Source organism: Sinocyclocheilus rhinocerous, unplaced genomic scaffold (assembly GCF_001515625.1).
Source record: "Sinocyclocheilus rhinocerous isolate Xijiao unplaced genomic scaffold, SAMN03320098_v1.1 scaffold848, whole genome shotgun sequence".
NCBI lineage: Eukaryota > Metazoa > Chordata > Actinopteri > Cypriniformes > Cyprinidae > Sinocyclocheilus > Sinocyclocheilus rhinocerous.
In genome coordinates, this window is record NW_015664186.1 from 578,216 (window position 1) to 594,519 (window position 16,304).

Here is a 16,304-nt window from a genome sequence, read left to right on the forward strand (position 1 = left end):
TTGATAAGGACAGACCAGCTCTTATGAGGGAATAACAGCAACAGTGATGGGAAAAAAACAGATATCATCGCAGTCACAGAGCGCAAGCATCTTCATTAAACACTTTTTTCTAAAAATACATTCTTGAAGGACAGCTTCAAATTGTCAGAAAAATGCGGCACAGCTGCTTTTTTGCTAATATTGCCACAGATACTAACAATGATCCAAGTTGAAAAAGAAAAATAATAAAAATTGTAAATAAGCTTAAAATTTCAAACAAAATTCACACCGATAAGCAAATCCAAATGTGTATGAAGCAAAAATCACTCCAATAGGTGTAAGAAACAAAAATGTGATCTTAATTATGTACAGTTTAAAATAATATAAAATAAAACAGGTGAAAAAAACAATATAAAGTAGAAAAATAGTTTTTGTAATAGCACTGTACAGAGATAATTGTCAATGGAAACAGAATCTTACATAACCATTGGCATTTTGAGCTACAATTTTTAAACAAACAAAAACAATGCCCTTTATGTTCTCTTACTCTTTGAATGAGAGAGGTGGACTTGTTTGTGATTGCACCAGGCAATTTTTCCAAACAAAAAAGTAACAATAATAGCTGAATAAATTCTCTTTTTCTGAAAAAATAGCACTTTTGTCAGTTACTTTTCTTTATGTCTATAAAGGTGTGGCCAAGGATGTTTAATTGTGAGGTTTTCCAACAGATACAGTACAGACTACAGACTGTGTATTTTTTTCATACCAGTGATCATATTACAGACTATAGGCCCACTACAAGCTGGTGTTACTCCATGTTAAACATACTTTTACCTATCCCAATTTAATGTCGGGACAACTTTAAATAAGCCATTTGCACACTGATTCGTACACTATGCTTGTTTGAACATCAACACAGCATAATTGGCTCAACCAATGGCATGTCTGACTGACCAATAGCAGATGGGGAAACCTGTTTGAAAATAGTCAATATTCATACTTTTGTGATTCCGTTTGGTAACTCCAGTGCTGCAGAAATTACACAATTCCCCTTTAAGCTAAGATCCAAATTATGTGGCATTCCTAAATGAAGCCCCTTTACACACTAACCTGTTCCAAACATAGAAAGGAATCAAAATGATGTCATATTAGCCCAGCTAGCAAACTGAACAATATGTATTGTCACCACAATCACATGTGGGATGTTACAAAATCCATGTCGAAGGCACAAATGTTTTTATGACTCTTTAATAATGTTTCATAAATCCAGTTCATAATTCTCATTATCATGAGAGTTGCATAAAAAAGTATTATCCTTTAGACAAGCAGAGCTGGCACAGCAGTTCGAACCCACTTCTGCTTCAGGTTCATTGTTTGGCATGAGTATGCAGCACCTTTCACAGCGCAAAATGAGCACCAACAACTCCAAAGATTTAAAAATCTGAGTCAGCATCCAGTAGCTCAGCCTCCATAAGATTTGTTCTGGAGTGTATTGGTACACCCCTCCTGCCATCGGCCCGTGGCACAACAGCAGTCCTGCCAGCACCCATCACGGATGCTTCCTTCCCAAGGTGCCGGAAAACCCCATTAGGTTTCCATGATGATTGCTGGAAGCCATCTGAATCATCTTGCATGCTATCTCTTAGCATCAGGGGATTGGCAAGGGGGAGGCTGGAGGGTTTATTGCATAAATATCCCAAACCACCATATCTCTCCTGGTAAGGAAGAGGACATGAAGGCCTGAATTCAGGGAAGGCTCCAGGTAGCATATCCTGTTCCTCCTGCCGCTGTTGCTGCTGCTCCCACAGGTTAGCCAACAGACTCTGGTGACCTGGAAGTTTTGGGAGACGGGGGACTGAGCAGGGGCCAAACTCCCTCCGGTGGTAGGCAGTCTTCCCTTCGTCCGCTGTAGGACCCGTTGGCCGTATTTCCTTCCTTCTCTTTTTCTTCTTCTTCTTTCTTTTCATCATTTCAGGAGAAATTTCTGCTTCAACCATCCAAAGTTTGTTTCTTTCCTCTGGAGGCGGAACTGTAGGGAAAATGCATTTAATTATTATAGTAAATTATTTATCATTATTACTATTGTTGTTGTTAAATTATACAAACCTGCTACTATTGGTCATCAGTTACAGTTAACTATTGATGATATATTTATCAATTATTTAAGAACTAGAGTACTAACCAGGTGTTCCGGTGGGCGTCACTGAGATATCCTGTGGTAAAATTGCCCCTCTTCTAGCCACCATCTTGGTCACATGTTGGGCCCACGCAGAAGACATTTCCATTGACGGCTCATTCAGGTCAAAGTTGATACCCGCTGTGCAAAGGGTTAAATAAATTAAATGTTAGTTATTTGTGTCTAATATAGGGAGCAACAACACTTTCAAATGTGACTGATTGACCTTTTAGCTTTGAGGCCATCTATGTGTTAGTGTACTCCTAAAAGTTGAGAAAATTATCTTTAGAATATAGGAGGAGGTGCTTACCCACAGGTCCCTCATGAGAAACGGTGTGCATGCTGAAGGACAGCTCTTTCTCTGGATCCTTCTGCAGTTCTTTTCGCTTTGAGAATGCCTTGGCAATCATTTTACTCTTCTTAATGCGTTTCGGCTCATCGTCACTTCTTCCAATGATTCTTAGATTGAGAGAAAATGCTTAATATTCAACTTATTTTTTATTTATTACAACACACAAAATGTTAAATAATGTCAATAATAGATTTGTATTATGTACTACATAAAATATAACATTATTTTAATTCATCAAAAACTTATTTTGATTGTATGTTTGTTACCTACCTGAACCAGGTGCGTTTCCAGATAAGGATGGTGGCCTTCGTCCAGACCCATGTGCTCATTGCAATGCCTGTACCGAACATTGAGAAGAGGTTGATCTTCTCCACCAGCAGACTAGGCCTGTTCTTGATGGCACACTCTGGGATCGGCTTGTTGGTCTGGTGAGCTATGGTGACATTAGCCTCACATCTGTATTAAAAACTAGATTTGTTACATGACAGCATGGGTAGCCCTCTACAGTATCACAACCATAACACAATGTATGGTAGATAATGTAGCTCACATGTTCCCCATGTCTATAAAATGCTACTTTGTCTAGAAAAGCTAGACGATAGAAGAAAAAGACTCACAGTACATATTCCCTGAAGCTTTTTTCCCACTCAGCTTGGTTGAAAAAGTCATAGAAATGGCAGCCGAATGTGATGAAAACAAAACCAAAGGCTAAGAATCCAAATATACCTGAGAAATGGAAAAATAAATGGAATTTGCTCATTCTTAGATGAATGAACAAGTCAAAGATTCACAGAATTTACATCAAGAGTGAATAATCTCTAAAGATATTATTCACAAACAAACTATATTATATATAGTGGATGTTTAATACGAATATTTACTCTATCCACTCAACTCACATACACACACACACACACTTGTGTTGCATTGTTTGTGGAGAATATATATCATAATAGCATAATGTTATTACAATAGCTGCAGTATAAGTACTTGTAGTACACCTTTATTACTGACATTTCTATTGCCAGATGGGTTGTATTTTAAATTAAAACACTTCAGTACTTGGGGTGGATTTCATTTTGTTCTTAATGAAAGCTTTTCATGCTGTATAATTTGCATAATTTTAAAGAGGAATCCAAAACTTACCAAGCCTCAGCATGGTTTCATTGATTTTACTAGCAGCTTTTTCACTGAGCAGCCCCGGATGGTTACTTTTAATGGAAAACAATGTCATAACCCCTGGAAAACAAGAGTCTTGTATAAATCCACACGGATAAAACCATCTCTTTATGCCATGCGCTACTGTTAAACACAACAGAATGAAAATATCTCTCTCACCTCGTATCAGGAAATAGCCACCAACGACAAGGACCACCCCGATAGGAGCCAGAACAAACCCTGCACGGTATCTGTAGTTCTTATAGCCAACAAAGCAAATGCCGCTAACTGAATCTCCATCCACCTGTGGAATATTTCATAGTGTCAAAATTAAACCACTGTGAATACGCTGATATTAACAATACAAAAAAAATGACAAAAGCAGCCTCACCTCTGCAATGGCCAGTATAGCAACTGTCAGTATGAAAGGAATAGACCATGTGACCAGGTGAAAATAGGATGTTTTTCCAGACAGAGGTAGATGGGTGGTTCCCAGGGCTTTAAACGATGTGTGCCAGGCATAAGTGAGCATAACAAACCAAATGACCCCAGACATTAGAGAATAATACACAATGATGAAGATAATCACGCATGACAGCGTCTCGGTGGATCTAGAGAAAAATAACCAATGGAAAATCGGCATTATTCATACTAATTCATCTGAAATATATCTGGTAAGTCAAATAATTTTTATTGTTTGGTCCAATTACTTTTCTTGGCTATCAAATGTTCCTGACAGTCAGTATTTGTAATATGCAGCGTAACTCTAATTTAATGTAATGCAATGTTTTGGAAGGTGGATTTTCCGCTGGCTTCATACTTACGATGGCTCTCCAAGCCGCATAGTGTCGTCGCTTTTGCACACAATCTCCTTGCGGGCTCCATCCATGAACTGAGCGAGCCATCCAATACTTCCGATAAAGAAACATACATTGACGTAAAAGAGGATCACAGCGGGGTAACGGTTGGAATTCTTCCAGTCGGCGAGAAATGTGGCCTGTGGGAAATTGTAAGCAGGAATAACATCAATAATTAAAGATTGCAGCCCAAACTTGAACTACTTTCTGTCAGAAATACTGCACACCAGGAAGTCAGCCAGCCCAAGACTATGAAATCCCGTCTTCGCCGGTTCACCTACCAGCGTAAAGAATGTACATAGGAGAGTGATGGAGCCGAAGATGGCAATGTAGTTATGCATGTCCGAGTGCTCATCTTCCGTGAACAGGGGATTGTTGCACTGGATCCCACAACCTTCCACGTCCTTGTACCAACTTGCCTGGATGTCAGTTTTGACCAAGGGAGCCTCACACTGTCCTGAAGTGTTGAATTTGATCTTCTGGACCTCATTCTGAAAGTCAATTTGGTCACATCATGTGCAATCCAGATCAAACTTTTTGGGCGTATGCTAATGGATGACTTACCTGGCAACCCTTAGGGAACTGCTCCTTGTTTTCACACTTGAGGAAGTTGGGCCAGCCCCTCTCCCTCTCCACAATACTGCAAGGTTTGCGTGTAGCTTGGCACAGGTGCTGGCTGGGCAGTTCGACCTTTCCATTCTCGCATTTTGGCATGTAAACAGCACACAGCAACGGCTGAATGATGGCCCAACAGCGAGGAGCATTTCTCAACCCTGAGCGCAAGAGATTGGGAGATTAGACATTAAAGGGGTCATATGATGTTGCTAAAAATAACATTATTTTGTGTATTTGGTGTAATGAAATGTGTTTATGCAGTTTAAGGTTGAAAAAACACATTATTTTCCACATACTGTACATTATTGTTTCTCCTCTATGCCCCGCCTTTCTGAAACGCGTCAACATTTGGGCTGTGTTATGCAAATCTTCCCACATCGTGACGTAGGTATGTGGGGGCGTGTTAGAACGAGCCGTTTTAGGCAGGCGTGGTTGACTCTTAACTTTTATAAAGAATATCTCTTTGGATTTGAGACTTTAGTCTTTGCAACTTTACAGATCTTCTTTATGCACCAAGAGCTTGTAACACTTCAAAGAGAAAGGAAAAATTGAAATCGCATCATATGACCCCTTTAATTATCTGAGAAAATAGTGTCTAATTCTCACTGGCTGTCTGGTTAATGTCCTGATGGTTTGTCAAAATAACATTTACAGAATTAAATCAGATTATAAAGTTCAACTACATCCAGTGGCTATTTAAAGACTTGGTACAGTAGTTTTCTTTTTCATTTTTATAGGAAACGGCCCATGGGCAATGGACTTTCAGGAACAATACAAGAAACTTTGGGACAAGGTGTGAATGTGAGAGAAAGGAGGAGAATTGCTAATTATGGGGCTGTTGTGAAAATTAAGAACATGATGGCATTAATAACACACAAAAGTCATGTAAAACTGTATTTTGTCATATAATAATTTATAATAATTAACTTTGATTAATATTAACGCCAAAATCATTAGGGCAAAAAGTTAATATTTTTTATGTTCTGCAAAACATTTATTTTACTCCAACCAATTTGCATGTGAATTGCATTGGAAACATAATGTATTCAGCAATATTCAACAATACAAAACTGACATACAATCAAAAAACGTTAATAATTAAAATGATTTTATTCAGGCTTACAGTAACTAAAATAATTTAATTGTCTCTAAAGGGGAACATACAATAATAATAATAATAATTTTGTATTACATAATAAAATAGTAACTTACCAGACCACATGGCCAATTTCTCCAAGGCTTCCTCTTGAGTTTCTGAGTCTTCAGCCAGAATCAGAGATGTGTGCGTGTACGGCAAAGGTGAACCAAGGCACGTATTGTATTTTAGTACTTCACAAGCTGTCGATTTCTTGCAAAAGTCGTTGAATACCGTTTCATTTGGGTGCAAGATAACCGCCTGAGTGATTATAGAGGTTGCTGCCCAGATCCAAAGCATCCAAACGCCTCCAACAATGGAGCAGAGGCGCTTGGAGGACATCTTGGAGACCCAACAATGTAGCGATGTTTCATCAAATGTTTCCAAATAAACTGTCGATCTCCACTCGTGCGCGATGCGCTTGAAGGTTTCAAACCAAGTCAAAGTGTGGATATTTCCTAGAGCCCTGATTCGACATTTTAGACTTTAAAAGAAATGTCTTTTCTTCCGATTCCAAAGTTTTTTATGCCTCCTTTCTCTCTCACATACTATTGAAAATCTCGGCATCGTACAAATGCGGTGCGTAAAAGTTGTAAACAAATGTTGCGTTTTAAATTCCAGCACAAAGCTTACCCCAGCTCAGTTTTTCGTTACTTTAAAAAGTTTGAAGAAACCAAATAGCGTTCACCATCCCCCACGTTTGTGATGGAGGAAAAAAATTTTGCCTTGAAAAGTCTGGGACTGGGACTGTAACTTGATCCCGGGCCAAATAGCGTTCACCATCCCCCACGTTTGTGATGGAGGAAAAAAAATTTGCCTTGAAAAGTCTGGGACTGGGACTGTAACTTGATCCCGGGGCTGAGCGCTCCGTCCCCCTTGAGCCGAGTAGCGCGTCCCCCAGTTTACAGCAAAACCAGAGTGCGAGAAATTTTGTCAAAACTCATCTGCTCATCGGACGGAGACCTGAGATATAGTGGTCCTAAAATGTCTTTCACTTTCACAAGAATCCGTTTTTTTCCCAGACTCTGGTATGCACAAGGAGGGGTGCACACACAAACACACACACACAAATAACAAAAACTTCTGCTCCCATCCCCCTCATGCTGGGGAAAAGCAATCCATGCCAGCCTACATAATATTTACATGCTTCACTCATGCCTGCCCTCATGTCTTATCTTATCGTATTTAACCTCTGCATTTTGATATTTGCCTTTATTTCTTCTACATGAGAATAATTTTCTAATTTAAAAAAATCATTTACTATATAGCTTTCACTTTTTAATATTTTTGGGCATTTTGCCTTTTCTGCAACATAATAAAAAGGTCATACTTAAACCATATTAATGCCATATAGTCATTATGTTTTTAATGTTTTATATCACAATTATTTGATTACACTTATGTCATAATTTCAACTTTTTATCTAAATATGACTTATCTCATAAGCAGGGCCGTCCTTAGGGGGGTTCAGTTGGTGCGGCCGCACCGGGCCCCGCACTTGAGGAGAGGAACAGGATGTTGGCAATTCATTGTATACACAGATGCAATGATGGTAAAAAAAAAAAATCTCTACAGTCGTGTGATGAAGAATGCAATCTACGGGATACACAATATAAACTAACATGCAATATTAAAAATAATGCACAGTAATACAAAAAGTACTTTCAACATTTTCACAGTGTCAATCTGAATGAAACCTTGCGGTGTAGACTCACTTTTATTTTGGTGAAGTACCTTTAGCACACTTTGCATTGTGTTTACAGTGATTGTGATTCATGACTGAGTTTATCTCATTTAATCGTTTATGGAATAAACTTTGAGTAGTTTGGTATATCAGATTTAGACAGCAGCACTTGTTGGTGTCGATGTGGTTGGTAAACTATGCTGAGGATTAACACAGGGCCTTCTTAAAAAGCCCGTCTAACATGGCCACTGTAGAATGAGTCAGAGAAAGGCACAGACCAGGGACCACACACAAACACACTCAAGCTCTAAATGGGAGAGCCTGGCCTAAAACGTCTACCTCCCTCAATCTCTCTACACACACACACACACACAGTCTATTGCTTTCCTATACATTGACATAAAATACATCTGCTGTGGTGTTAATAAATAAATTCTACATACATTTTCTTTTTCCTTTTTTTTTGGGCCATACTGGCTTTTTAATAACATTTACAAACTAAAGGTGTCTGCCACACTCTGTGTTTGGATTTCCAAATGAGTTTTGGATAAAGGCTTCATGAGTTACCAGCACTCGGCTGCTCACAGTACATTGCACTCTTGTTTTCACTACACCTTGTATGCATTTGCTCCCATGTCTATGAATGCATCTTTGTAACGCATGTTAGACTTAAACTTACCACCAATAAAAAAACCTGAGCATCCATGTGCAACTCAGTAAAACTCAGTTGTCAGATTACAGCCTTGGAATATGTCCTGCAGGTGAATTATTTGAAAATGGAGATATTGTATTGAATATGAAATGGGGAAAATTGTTTGTTTGTGTATTTGCATCTCTATAATGCCATAATAATAACAAAAACTAAAAAGTTTCCTTCTGTTATAATATGTGACATGTATTTTTTAGTAATAACAATAATAGTAAAACAGAAAACTAGTTTCCTTCTGTAAAAATAAAATATAAAAAATTATTAATTATAAAAAATATATTTTTTGGGTTCAAATAAAAGATAAACATTCATTAATATTAATAATAATGAGAATGATAAATATTTATATTTTTAAAATATTTTTATTTATATTTACCTTTTTAATAAAAAGGGATGAATAAAACACAACAGAAACAGTAAAATTAATTTTTATTTGTATCCATTGAGATCCACTTAATGAACATGATATTGTCCAAACGGAAGGAGGACCCTCACCACTGTCTGAGTATAAACAGCGAAGTAAACACTTGAATCTCTGGCACAACTCAAGCACAGACTATAAGCAGATTTTTTATGGCCAGATTTTGTTGATGGGGGAGTCATTCCAGAAAGAATACAGCCAAATGCCATGGAGTGAGTTATGTTGTAATAAAACCAATGCTCTTTAAATGTTTTGTGCTTATTAAAAATATATTCTTTGAAATAATACTTAAAAAATAATATGAGCTGAAATAATCTGGAAATTAAGAAGCACATATGACTGTTTAGACATGTTAAAGTGAATTTTTAAGGCAAAATACATGGTGAATAAAAATATTTTCATTTCTATTTAATCTCAGATGTTTATAATATCTTCCAACACAAAGTTTGTTTTTAAAAATGTCCATACTGGAAATCAATAAATATCACATTAAACTAGTTTGAACCATCCTTTACTAAGATCACACTCCTTAAAAAAACATTTTGTGCTCATAAAATATCCCAAAATAGTTTTATTGACCTCTTGATCTTCAGTTTGTCTTACACTATTCCTACAAATATTCTGGTTTCTAAAACATCATACAAATGACCTTACATATGAAAATGTGTCTTGGTTGCCTGTTCTTAAGCCCAGTTCTCCTTATTCAGAATCCAGTCCATGTCAGTCACTTCAGGCAGCAACGAGTTTCCAAGCTTTCTATAAAACCATTTTGAGTTTCAGCTCCAGGGGTCTGAGCGATGTTGTTTGTTGTAATTCTGTAGTTTAATCTGATCCTGGATTTGATTAATAAGGATCTGAGAGAGAAGGATCCCAACCAACTGAAAAAGAGAAGAGATCAAGCTGTCAGTTCAAACTAAATCTAAATTTAGATGCTTAAAGTAGCCAGTTTAAGATCGGACGAAATCTAAGGTGACCCACGATGACCTTTTATATTATTTAGATAATTTGTGTAATTTATCATTTTAAGCAGATTGCCTGCTTATTCCATGTCAGGAGGTACCTGTGGGATGGCCAGGCCCAGTGCGATGCCTCCCAACAGAAACAGGTTACTGTGGACCCAGTTCACCACTTTATCAATGCAGCCATTGGTGTTAATGAAGGCACCAGCTGCGAGATATTCCAGCTGCTGCACCCCATGACCACACATGGTATTTATAACAGTCTGACAAAACCGAAAAAAGGCAAAGTGGTATTAGGGGAAGGGACATTTAATACATTAATAATATATGTATAATATATTACAGCATTATTAATTAGATTTAATATATTAATAATTAATTTATAACATTATAATAAAATATAATATTTAATTTATTTATTTACTTAATGATTAAATTACATTTTCATATAGTTAAATATATTACATACATAATAAAAATTGTAATTCAAAGTGCAAACATTCTTTTTGGAGCCTTTTCTCACCTCCTCTTTGGAGATCAGGCAGCAGGAGAAGGGCACAGAGCAGCGCTCTCTGCTTGGGTTCTCTTTTGAACAATTGAAGTATATGTTCTGAGACCAGTCCAAGTAAGAGATCCCCCCACAGCAGTTAAACTGATCATATCATAAAGCAAAAACATAATTATCAACTACTACAGACTATTATGATGTATTGTACATGTATGTATACATAACCCTGACCTGTTTTTGCCCATAGTCAATGAGGTTCTGAAGATCTATATCATCCCTGTAATGCTTGATGGCGCTGTCAACCATTTCTGTTACTTTGCCAGGTGCCTGTAGAGGATCAATTTAATTGAAAATGTTGGATTATTAGAATAGTCAGGTGACAGACAGTAGAGGGCGCACTGTGTGAACTAGAAATCCAGAAAGTTTGTGACAGTGGGTTTTGTTATAGCATGTTCAGACTCCTTTAAATAGTGTACTTATGCCTGTCTATACAAAGCCTTCACAAAGACGGGGGGATTTAATAGTGCACTAAAATACTATACTGTAATCTGACTAATTAAAGGTAAATCAAACAAATTAAAGAATTAAATTAGCGTTGGCTACTTGAGTAATTACAACCCAAGTTCACATTAGCTCTACAAAATGGATATAATCTGGCTTGTAGCATTGGCATTAGCATACTAATCTGATTCATGATGATTTTTACCTTGTCTGAGAAGACAAAACCCAGAACACCAGCCACTAGCTGCAGCAGAAAGATGATAGTCAAGACGATGCAGAACTGCAAGGGAATTAAAGGTTGCTATTAGGATTTGCTTTGTACTTCACGTTTTCTATGTAAAATGCACCTTGTTTGAAGCTGTATGTAGTTTTATCTCCACTAAGAGCTATTTCAGTCCTGACTAAAATTGTACCAAGACTGTTATATCGGGCACATTCTAGATACTTTGCGGATTCAAAAACACAAATTATACATATAATCTGGAACGGTCCTGTCCTGACGTAACAATTCTGATCAGGCAGCTGGCTTTATTACTGACTTACTGTCTGCAGTAAGCATATGTTCTCCCTCAGAGAACCCACACAGCCGCAGAACGTGATGAAGAACATGAGAATGCCCACTATCATCAATAACAGAGCAGGATCCACCGTCAGACAGGCCAGCGCTGTCTCTGTAGAGTAAAACAGAGACATATCAGATAGATGGACAGTTTTTGTGGCACTATGGATAGATAAACGTTATCTATAACACAGTATATACACAATTTGATCTATAAAAGATTCACTTTATCTCTGTAACCCCTATATTAATGTGGATTAAATTATTAATGGCCGACTTTCTACAAAAGCACTGGTTACTGAAAACTACTGCTTTTACACAATGCTCCTTTACAACCACTAGGTGTCAGTATGAGTCCCAGGTGACTGCCATATCAGACTTCCTGAACCTTTATTTGTGAATATCTTTCATGATATGGCTACAACTTGAAGCAAGCTACAAAATCTTTGCTTTTATATTCATTAAACGAAGTTAGTCTGTGATATAACATTTATAAGCTCATTTTCTGTAGCTTACTTGCCGCTTTTACGCTTTGTTGTGGAAAAACTGCATATGTTAGCAGCATCACCATATAAAGTAGCTTCAACGCCTAGGAAGAAAGCTACACAAATACAGATATCTGAGGATATAAACCCTGTTCTGCTGTCCAGTGGTACACACTTACCGTGTTTAACTATCCTGGAATAAACTCCAATAGATATAAGGATCAGTGCGATTACCTATAACACAAAGATAAGCTGTGAGTCTTTATGTTAAAACAGATGTTGTACAAAAACACAGGATGATTCTAATGCCATTGTCATTCCTCTTCAGGGTGTGGCAGGAACAAATTCGTATTCATCAGTTTTCCTAAATAAAAAAGGACTTGAGTGTGTAAATGGCTTGAATAAGTAAAGTAAATACTCTTATTGTCAAGTTTAAGGTCACTGTTTAGTGAGGGGCCTGTTGCTCACCTCAAACTGTATTGTGAAAAAACCTGACCAAGGCCAAGTTTGTATGTACTTACACTATATACAGCATCAGTATTTGTGAAAGTTCATGAGAAGAATATAAACTCTATAAGAAGAACTCTATAAAAAGAAGCGGAGCTTTAAGGTTCATTCACTTTCTGTTTCGCACACAACAAAAAGTCCCAGTTTGTCTGACATAATGTAGCCCCCTTTCACTGACACAGCTATCGGATTACTACAAAACTCCACATCGTTTTTTTTTTCATCGTTAATAATTTCTGAAACCAAACTGTCCTATACACTATAAGAGGAAGGAAACAATCTCTCCTGTGCGCTGATCTAAGTTGCAAGTTTGCATATGTTTGAACATTTCCTGTATTCAAACGACTACAATACTGCATTACTTTTCAGTTTCACAAAGGTGAATTGCTGTTCTATATAGCTTTGTACCACTAAAAGGAGTGCAGATGTGCATCAACACACTGAAAAAAGATGATTTGGTGCCTTTTTGTACAGTGCATTGAGACCCAGTAGTCAAATGCTCAGTATTACACTGCATTATAGTTAAAACTATAGTAAGTTGTTCTTGAGGCTTTCAGCATGAAATCTCCTTAGGTATTTGCATGTGCATATTTGCACCAGCAAGCATGTAATGCACTCTAATCAACAGACCTTAACTTAAATCAACTCATGGTGTCCATATGAATTGTTAGAAAGTTCATAGTAATTTTGATGCCTTTCTGCAAAATATCTGAAGTATCAAAGCCTGTTTTAAATATTTTGGGTGTCTGATTCTCCCTCTGAAGAGGCGTTATTCATTTAGGTCTATTATTCAGTAAATGCTACAGGGCAACAAATAAAAGAAAGCATGGGGCCCCCACTCATCCAAACACCCTGCATCGCTCTATCAGCATATGAATCAATGAGACCCGCTGCTTAGCAACAGCCACAAGTTTTAAAAAGTTTGGGAACGTAAACTGGCAGTATCAAGAACTTCACAAAAGAGGGTTTTGTTGATGAGGTCTAATATGAACTCATTATTATTCTAGCGAGATCTTATCACACAGCAGGCCCAATTTATTGTGGTAAAATGCAGGAAGTTCCCCAAGTGTTTCTCAGTATATAAAGTCAAGATCAAACAGGTTAGGCTCCTGTACTGTGTGTCACGAACTGTTCTGTGTTTTTCGAGGTATTCTGAGAATCTAGCCGGTGGTGCAGTAATACACATTGGTGTTGAGACATGCCCATGGGTGATGTTTTCAGTGTTTGTTCATACTAAACTCCACGAAAGCATGTCAGTCTTTATGAATACAGGTCAAGTTGCTTTTAAAACACTGTTAGACTCATTTGACCATCATTCAGTCTGGAAGACAACTAAGTACATTAATTCTGTTTGTATATATGCAAAGCTTGCTTCGTAGTTTTGCATTAAAAAGTAGGAGTTTCAAAAGTCATTTGGTAAAACGTTAATCATTAAACTACATCATGTGAAGAGGAGACAACTCTACATAAACAGCATTTAATTTATTTGTTCTTATATATAAAAAACTCAAGAGTATACAAATCATTTATATTTTCTGTGGATAATGTAATAGAATATATAGTGTGCATATTTAAAAAGTGTTAAAAATTATTATTTATCATTTGTGTCTAATATATCAAGTTTATATATGTATATATATATATTTATTTATTTATATATATATAAATTATATATTAAGTTATATTTGAAAAGAATATATATATATATGTTTTAATGTTTATTAAATTTATAATATAATAAAATAATATAATGAGCAACACTTACCCAAAATATCATGTTGAAGAAGAAAAGTAAATATTTCACAGCTGGACTGACGAAAGAGAACTCGTCGCTTTTCGTTCTTGGCATGATCAAAGGTGTGTGATGTCTCTCACTTACAAACCTTCAGCGTTCACCTAACTTTATCTGTCTTGATGTTCATTCTGCAGAATCAAATCATTCGCTCGGCTCTTTCTAAAACGACTCGTCAAGTCTCTCGATGATTATTAAACACCCGCGAGCGACTAAAATCAAAAGAACGCATCGATCACATTGAATCTGGGCTTGTTGTCTTAAAAGGCATTTCCTGATTTAGCAGTCAATGAGCTCGGAGAAAGCCGAACACCCCTCGCATGTGCGCCAGGAGCACAAGTGGGCGTTTCCTTTCTTCTTTTCCTCTATCTGAGTCACCTGTGAGAGCCTTTGAATATTTTGTAAGGTGCGACCTAGCAAAACATACAACTCTGTAGTATTCTATAAACATATGTTCACTGTATACACATGATGAACTAGTTATCCTCATATTAAATTTATATGGAGGTGCTGACCCCTCCTGGAGACCCCTAACAGTGGCGGCGTTTCTCAAAACCACAGTGGCGGCTCGTGGGTTTTAAAATAGAGGAGGCACACTAATTGTATTGGTCTGTTGAATGGAAGCAGGGTGACGTTAAGCAGTTTTGCTGACAGTTTGAGGATCCATAGCGTTAAAAAGTTTAGTGACAAGCTCTTTTGAATGCTTTTCATTGGTTAAATATTTGTAAAACCCTAATTATGGTTTCCAGTCTGTCTTATTGAAGACATTTGTGTACTTATTAACAGTGGTGGCTCGTGGGTTTTAAAATAGAGGAGGCACACTAATTGTATTGGTCTGGGGATCCCTGCCGATTATTATTATCATTATTTAACCACTTTAAAATGGCTTTTTGTTTGCTTTTAGTCAGAAAACTTAAAGAAAACGACACACATACAGCAAGATAATATAATTTCACTTACCTGGCCTATCACTTAAAGCAAACATCCAACAAACAAAGCTTAGTGCACATTACTAAGCACTGAAATATAAAACATAGAAAAGGAAAAAGCTTTTTTGTATATATATAATAATAATTAAACACTGCGTCGTCAGAGTTGGTATGTGGCTTTATCAGACACTTGCACTTAACATTTTATGAAAATCAAGCTCAAATGGAGTTAACAAGGTTTTTGACCAGCGAATGACGGAGATCTGTGTTTTGTCTGTCATTACAATGGCCGCATCTGAGGCAGCAAGAGCATCGCATTATACGCTTTCATAAACGTACAGGTTATAACATTTATTGTAGCTATATGGGCGCTTAGTTTTTCATGCCGTTTAATACACTTGGCCAAAATCTCATGATAGACGATGAAGCGCTTTATGCACATGATATTTAAAACGTAGCCTACAAAAGTAGCCCATTGGTTACAACTAGACGGCAAAAGCTATTCTCCGCTCTTCAAACACACAAAAAACTTTAGCCTTTATAAACATAGTGTTTTAGTGAATAAAACGCTGTACTTATTCAAACATCATTTATTATTTACCCTTGCAATTGCGAGCAAGCCGAGATCTGTCTCCAGGCTGCGCGCACTGCGCGGCACTTTGTTCTGAAATCTGTGGTTCCATGAAGAACCTTTAACATCCATATAACCTTTGCATTGCATAAAAGCATTTTTATAGCGACAAACGGTTCAGAATATTAAAATGTTATTTACACTTAGAACAAATGATTCTTTTAAAAACTGTTCACTGAGGAACACTCAAATTTTTTTTAAACCTCTTTTTTTAATGAGTGATGTCACAGTTCTGCTAATCGAAATGCATGTACAAATAATGTATTTTAGGAGTTGAAAGGAGACAGAGCAAGGTTTATGGCATGGCATCCTCCCTGAACAATGATTACACAATACATAATCAGTAT

The 16,304-nt window shown here is 37.0% G+C and overlaps 2 protein-coding genes across 3 annotated transcripts; both read right to left on the reverse strand.

Moving 5' to 3' along the window:
* Positions 1–337: 337 nt before the first annotated feature.
* On the reverse strand, positions 338–7,002 carry LOC107729864 (smoothened homolog). The gene is made up of 12 exons (XM_016540582.1): positions 6,350–7,002; positions 5,087–5,295; positions 4,804–5,013; positions 4,490–4,662; positions 4,057–4,276; positions 3,846–3,969; positions 3,654–3,746; positions 3,125–3,233; positions 2,778–2,963; positions 2,466–2,614; positions 2,162–2,296; positions 338–2,008 (listed from the first exon to the last, which is right to left on the reverse strand). The coding sequence occupies exons 1-12, from the start codon at positions 6,612–6,614 to the stop codon at positions 1,413–1,415; spliced, it is 2,469 nt and encodes an 822-aa protein (XP_016396068.1). The 5' UTR covers positions 6,615–7,002; the 3' UTR covers positions 338–1,412.
* A 2,582-nt stretch (positions 7,003–9,584) lies between these two features.
* Positions 9,585–14,775, reverse strand: LOC107729833 (tetraspanin-33-like). Of its 2 annotated transcripts, XM_016540537.1 has the most exons (8): positions 14,371–14,775; positions 12,278–12,332; positions 11,598–11,725; positions 11,260–11,334; positions 10,785–10,880; positions 10,569–10,697; positions 10,147–10,308; positions 9,585–9,964 (listed from the first exon to the last, which is right to left on the reverse strand). In XM_016540537.1, exons 1-8 carry the CDS (start codon positions 14,452–14,454, stop codon positions 9,863–9,865), a joined length of 831 nt encoding a protein of 276 aa, XP_016396023.1. In that variant the 5' UTR covers positions 14,455–14,775; the 3' UTR covers positions 9,585–9,862. The 2 variants fall into 2 exon arrangements, with proteins under 2 accessions (XP_016396023.1, XP_016396024.1); XM_016540538.1 differs by lacking the exon at positions 10,147–10,308 and having other exon boundaries at positions 14,371–14,774.
* Between the last annotated feature and the right edge of the window lie 1,529 nt (positions 14,776–16,304).

Coding starts and splice junctions, on each gene's coding strand:
- LOC107729864 (XM_016540582.1), bottom strand. CDS start 6,614: ATGTCCTCCAAGCGCCTCTGCTCCATTGTTGGAGGCGTTTGGATGCTT. Junction 3,234..3,653: donor TGAAACCATGCTGAGGCTTG/GTAAGTTTTGGA, acceptor TCCATTTCTCAG/GTATATTTGGATTCTTAGCC. Junction 2,615..2,777: donor TGGAAACGCACCTGGTTCAG/GTAGGTAACAAA, acceptor TCTCAATCTAAG/AATCATTGGAAGAAGTGACG.
- LOC107729833 (XM_016540537.1), bottom strand. CDS start 14,454: ATGCCAAGAACGAAAAGCGACGAGTTCTCTTTCGTCAGTCCAGCTGTG. Junction 11,335..11,597: donor ACATATGCTTACTGCAGACA/GTAAGTCAGTAA, acceptor ATTCCCTTGCAG/TTCTGCATCGTCTTGACTAT. Junction 10,309..10,568: donor GCCTGATCTCCAAAGAGGAG/GTGAGAAAAGGC, acceptor CGGTTTTGTCAG/ACTGTTATAAATACCATGTG.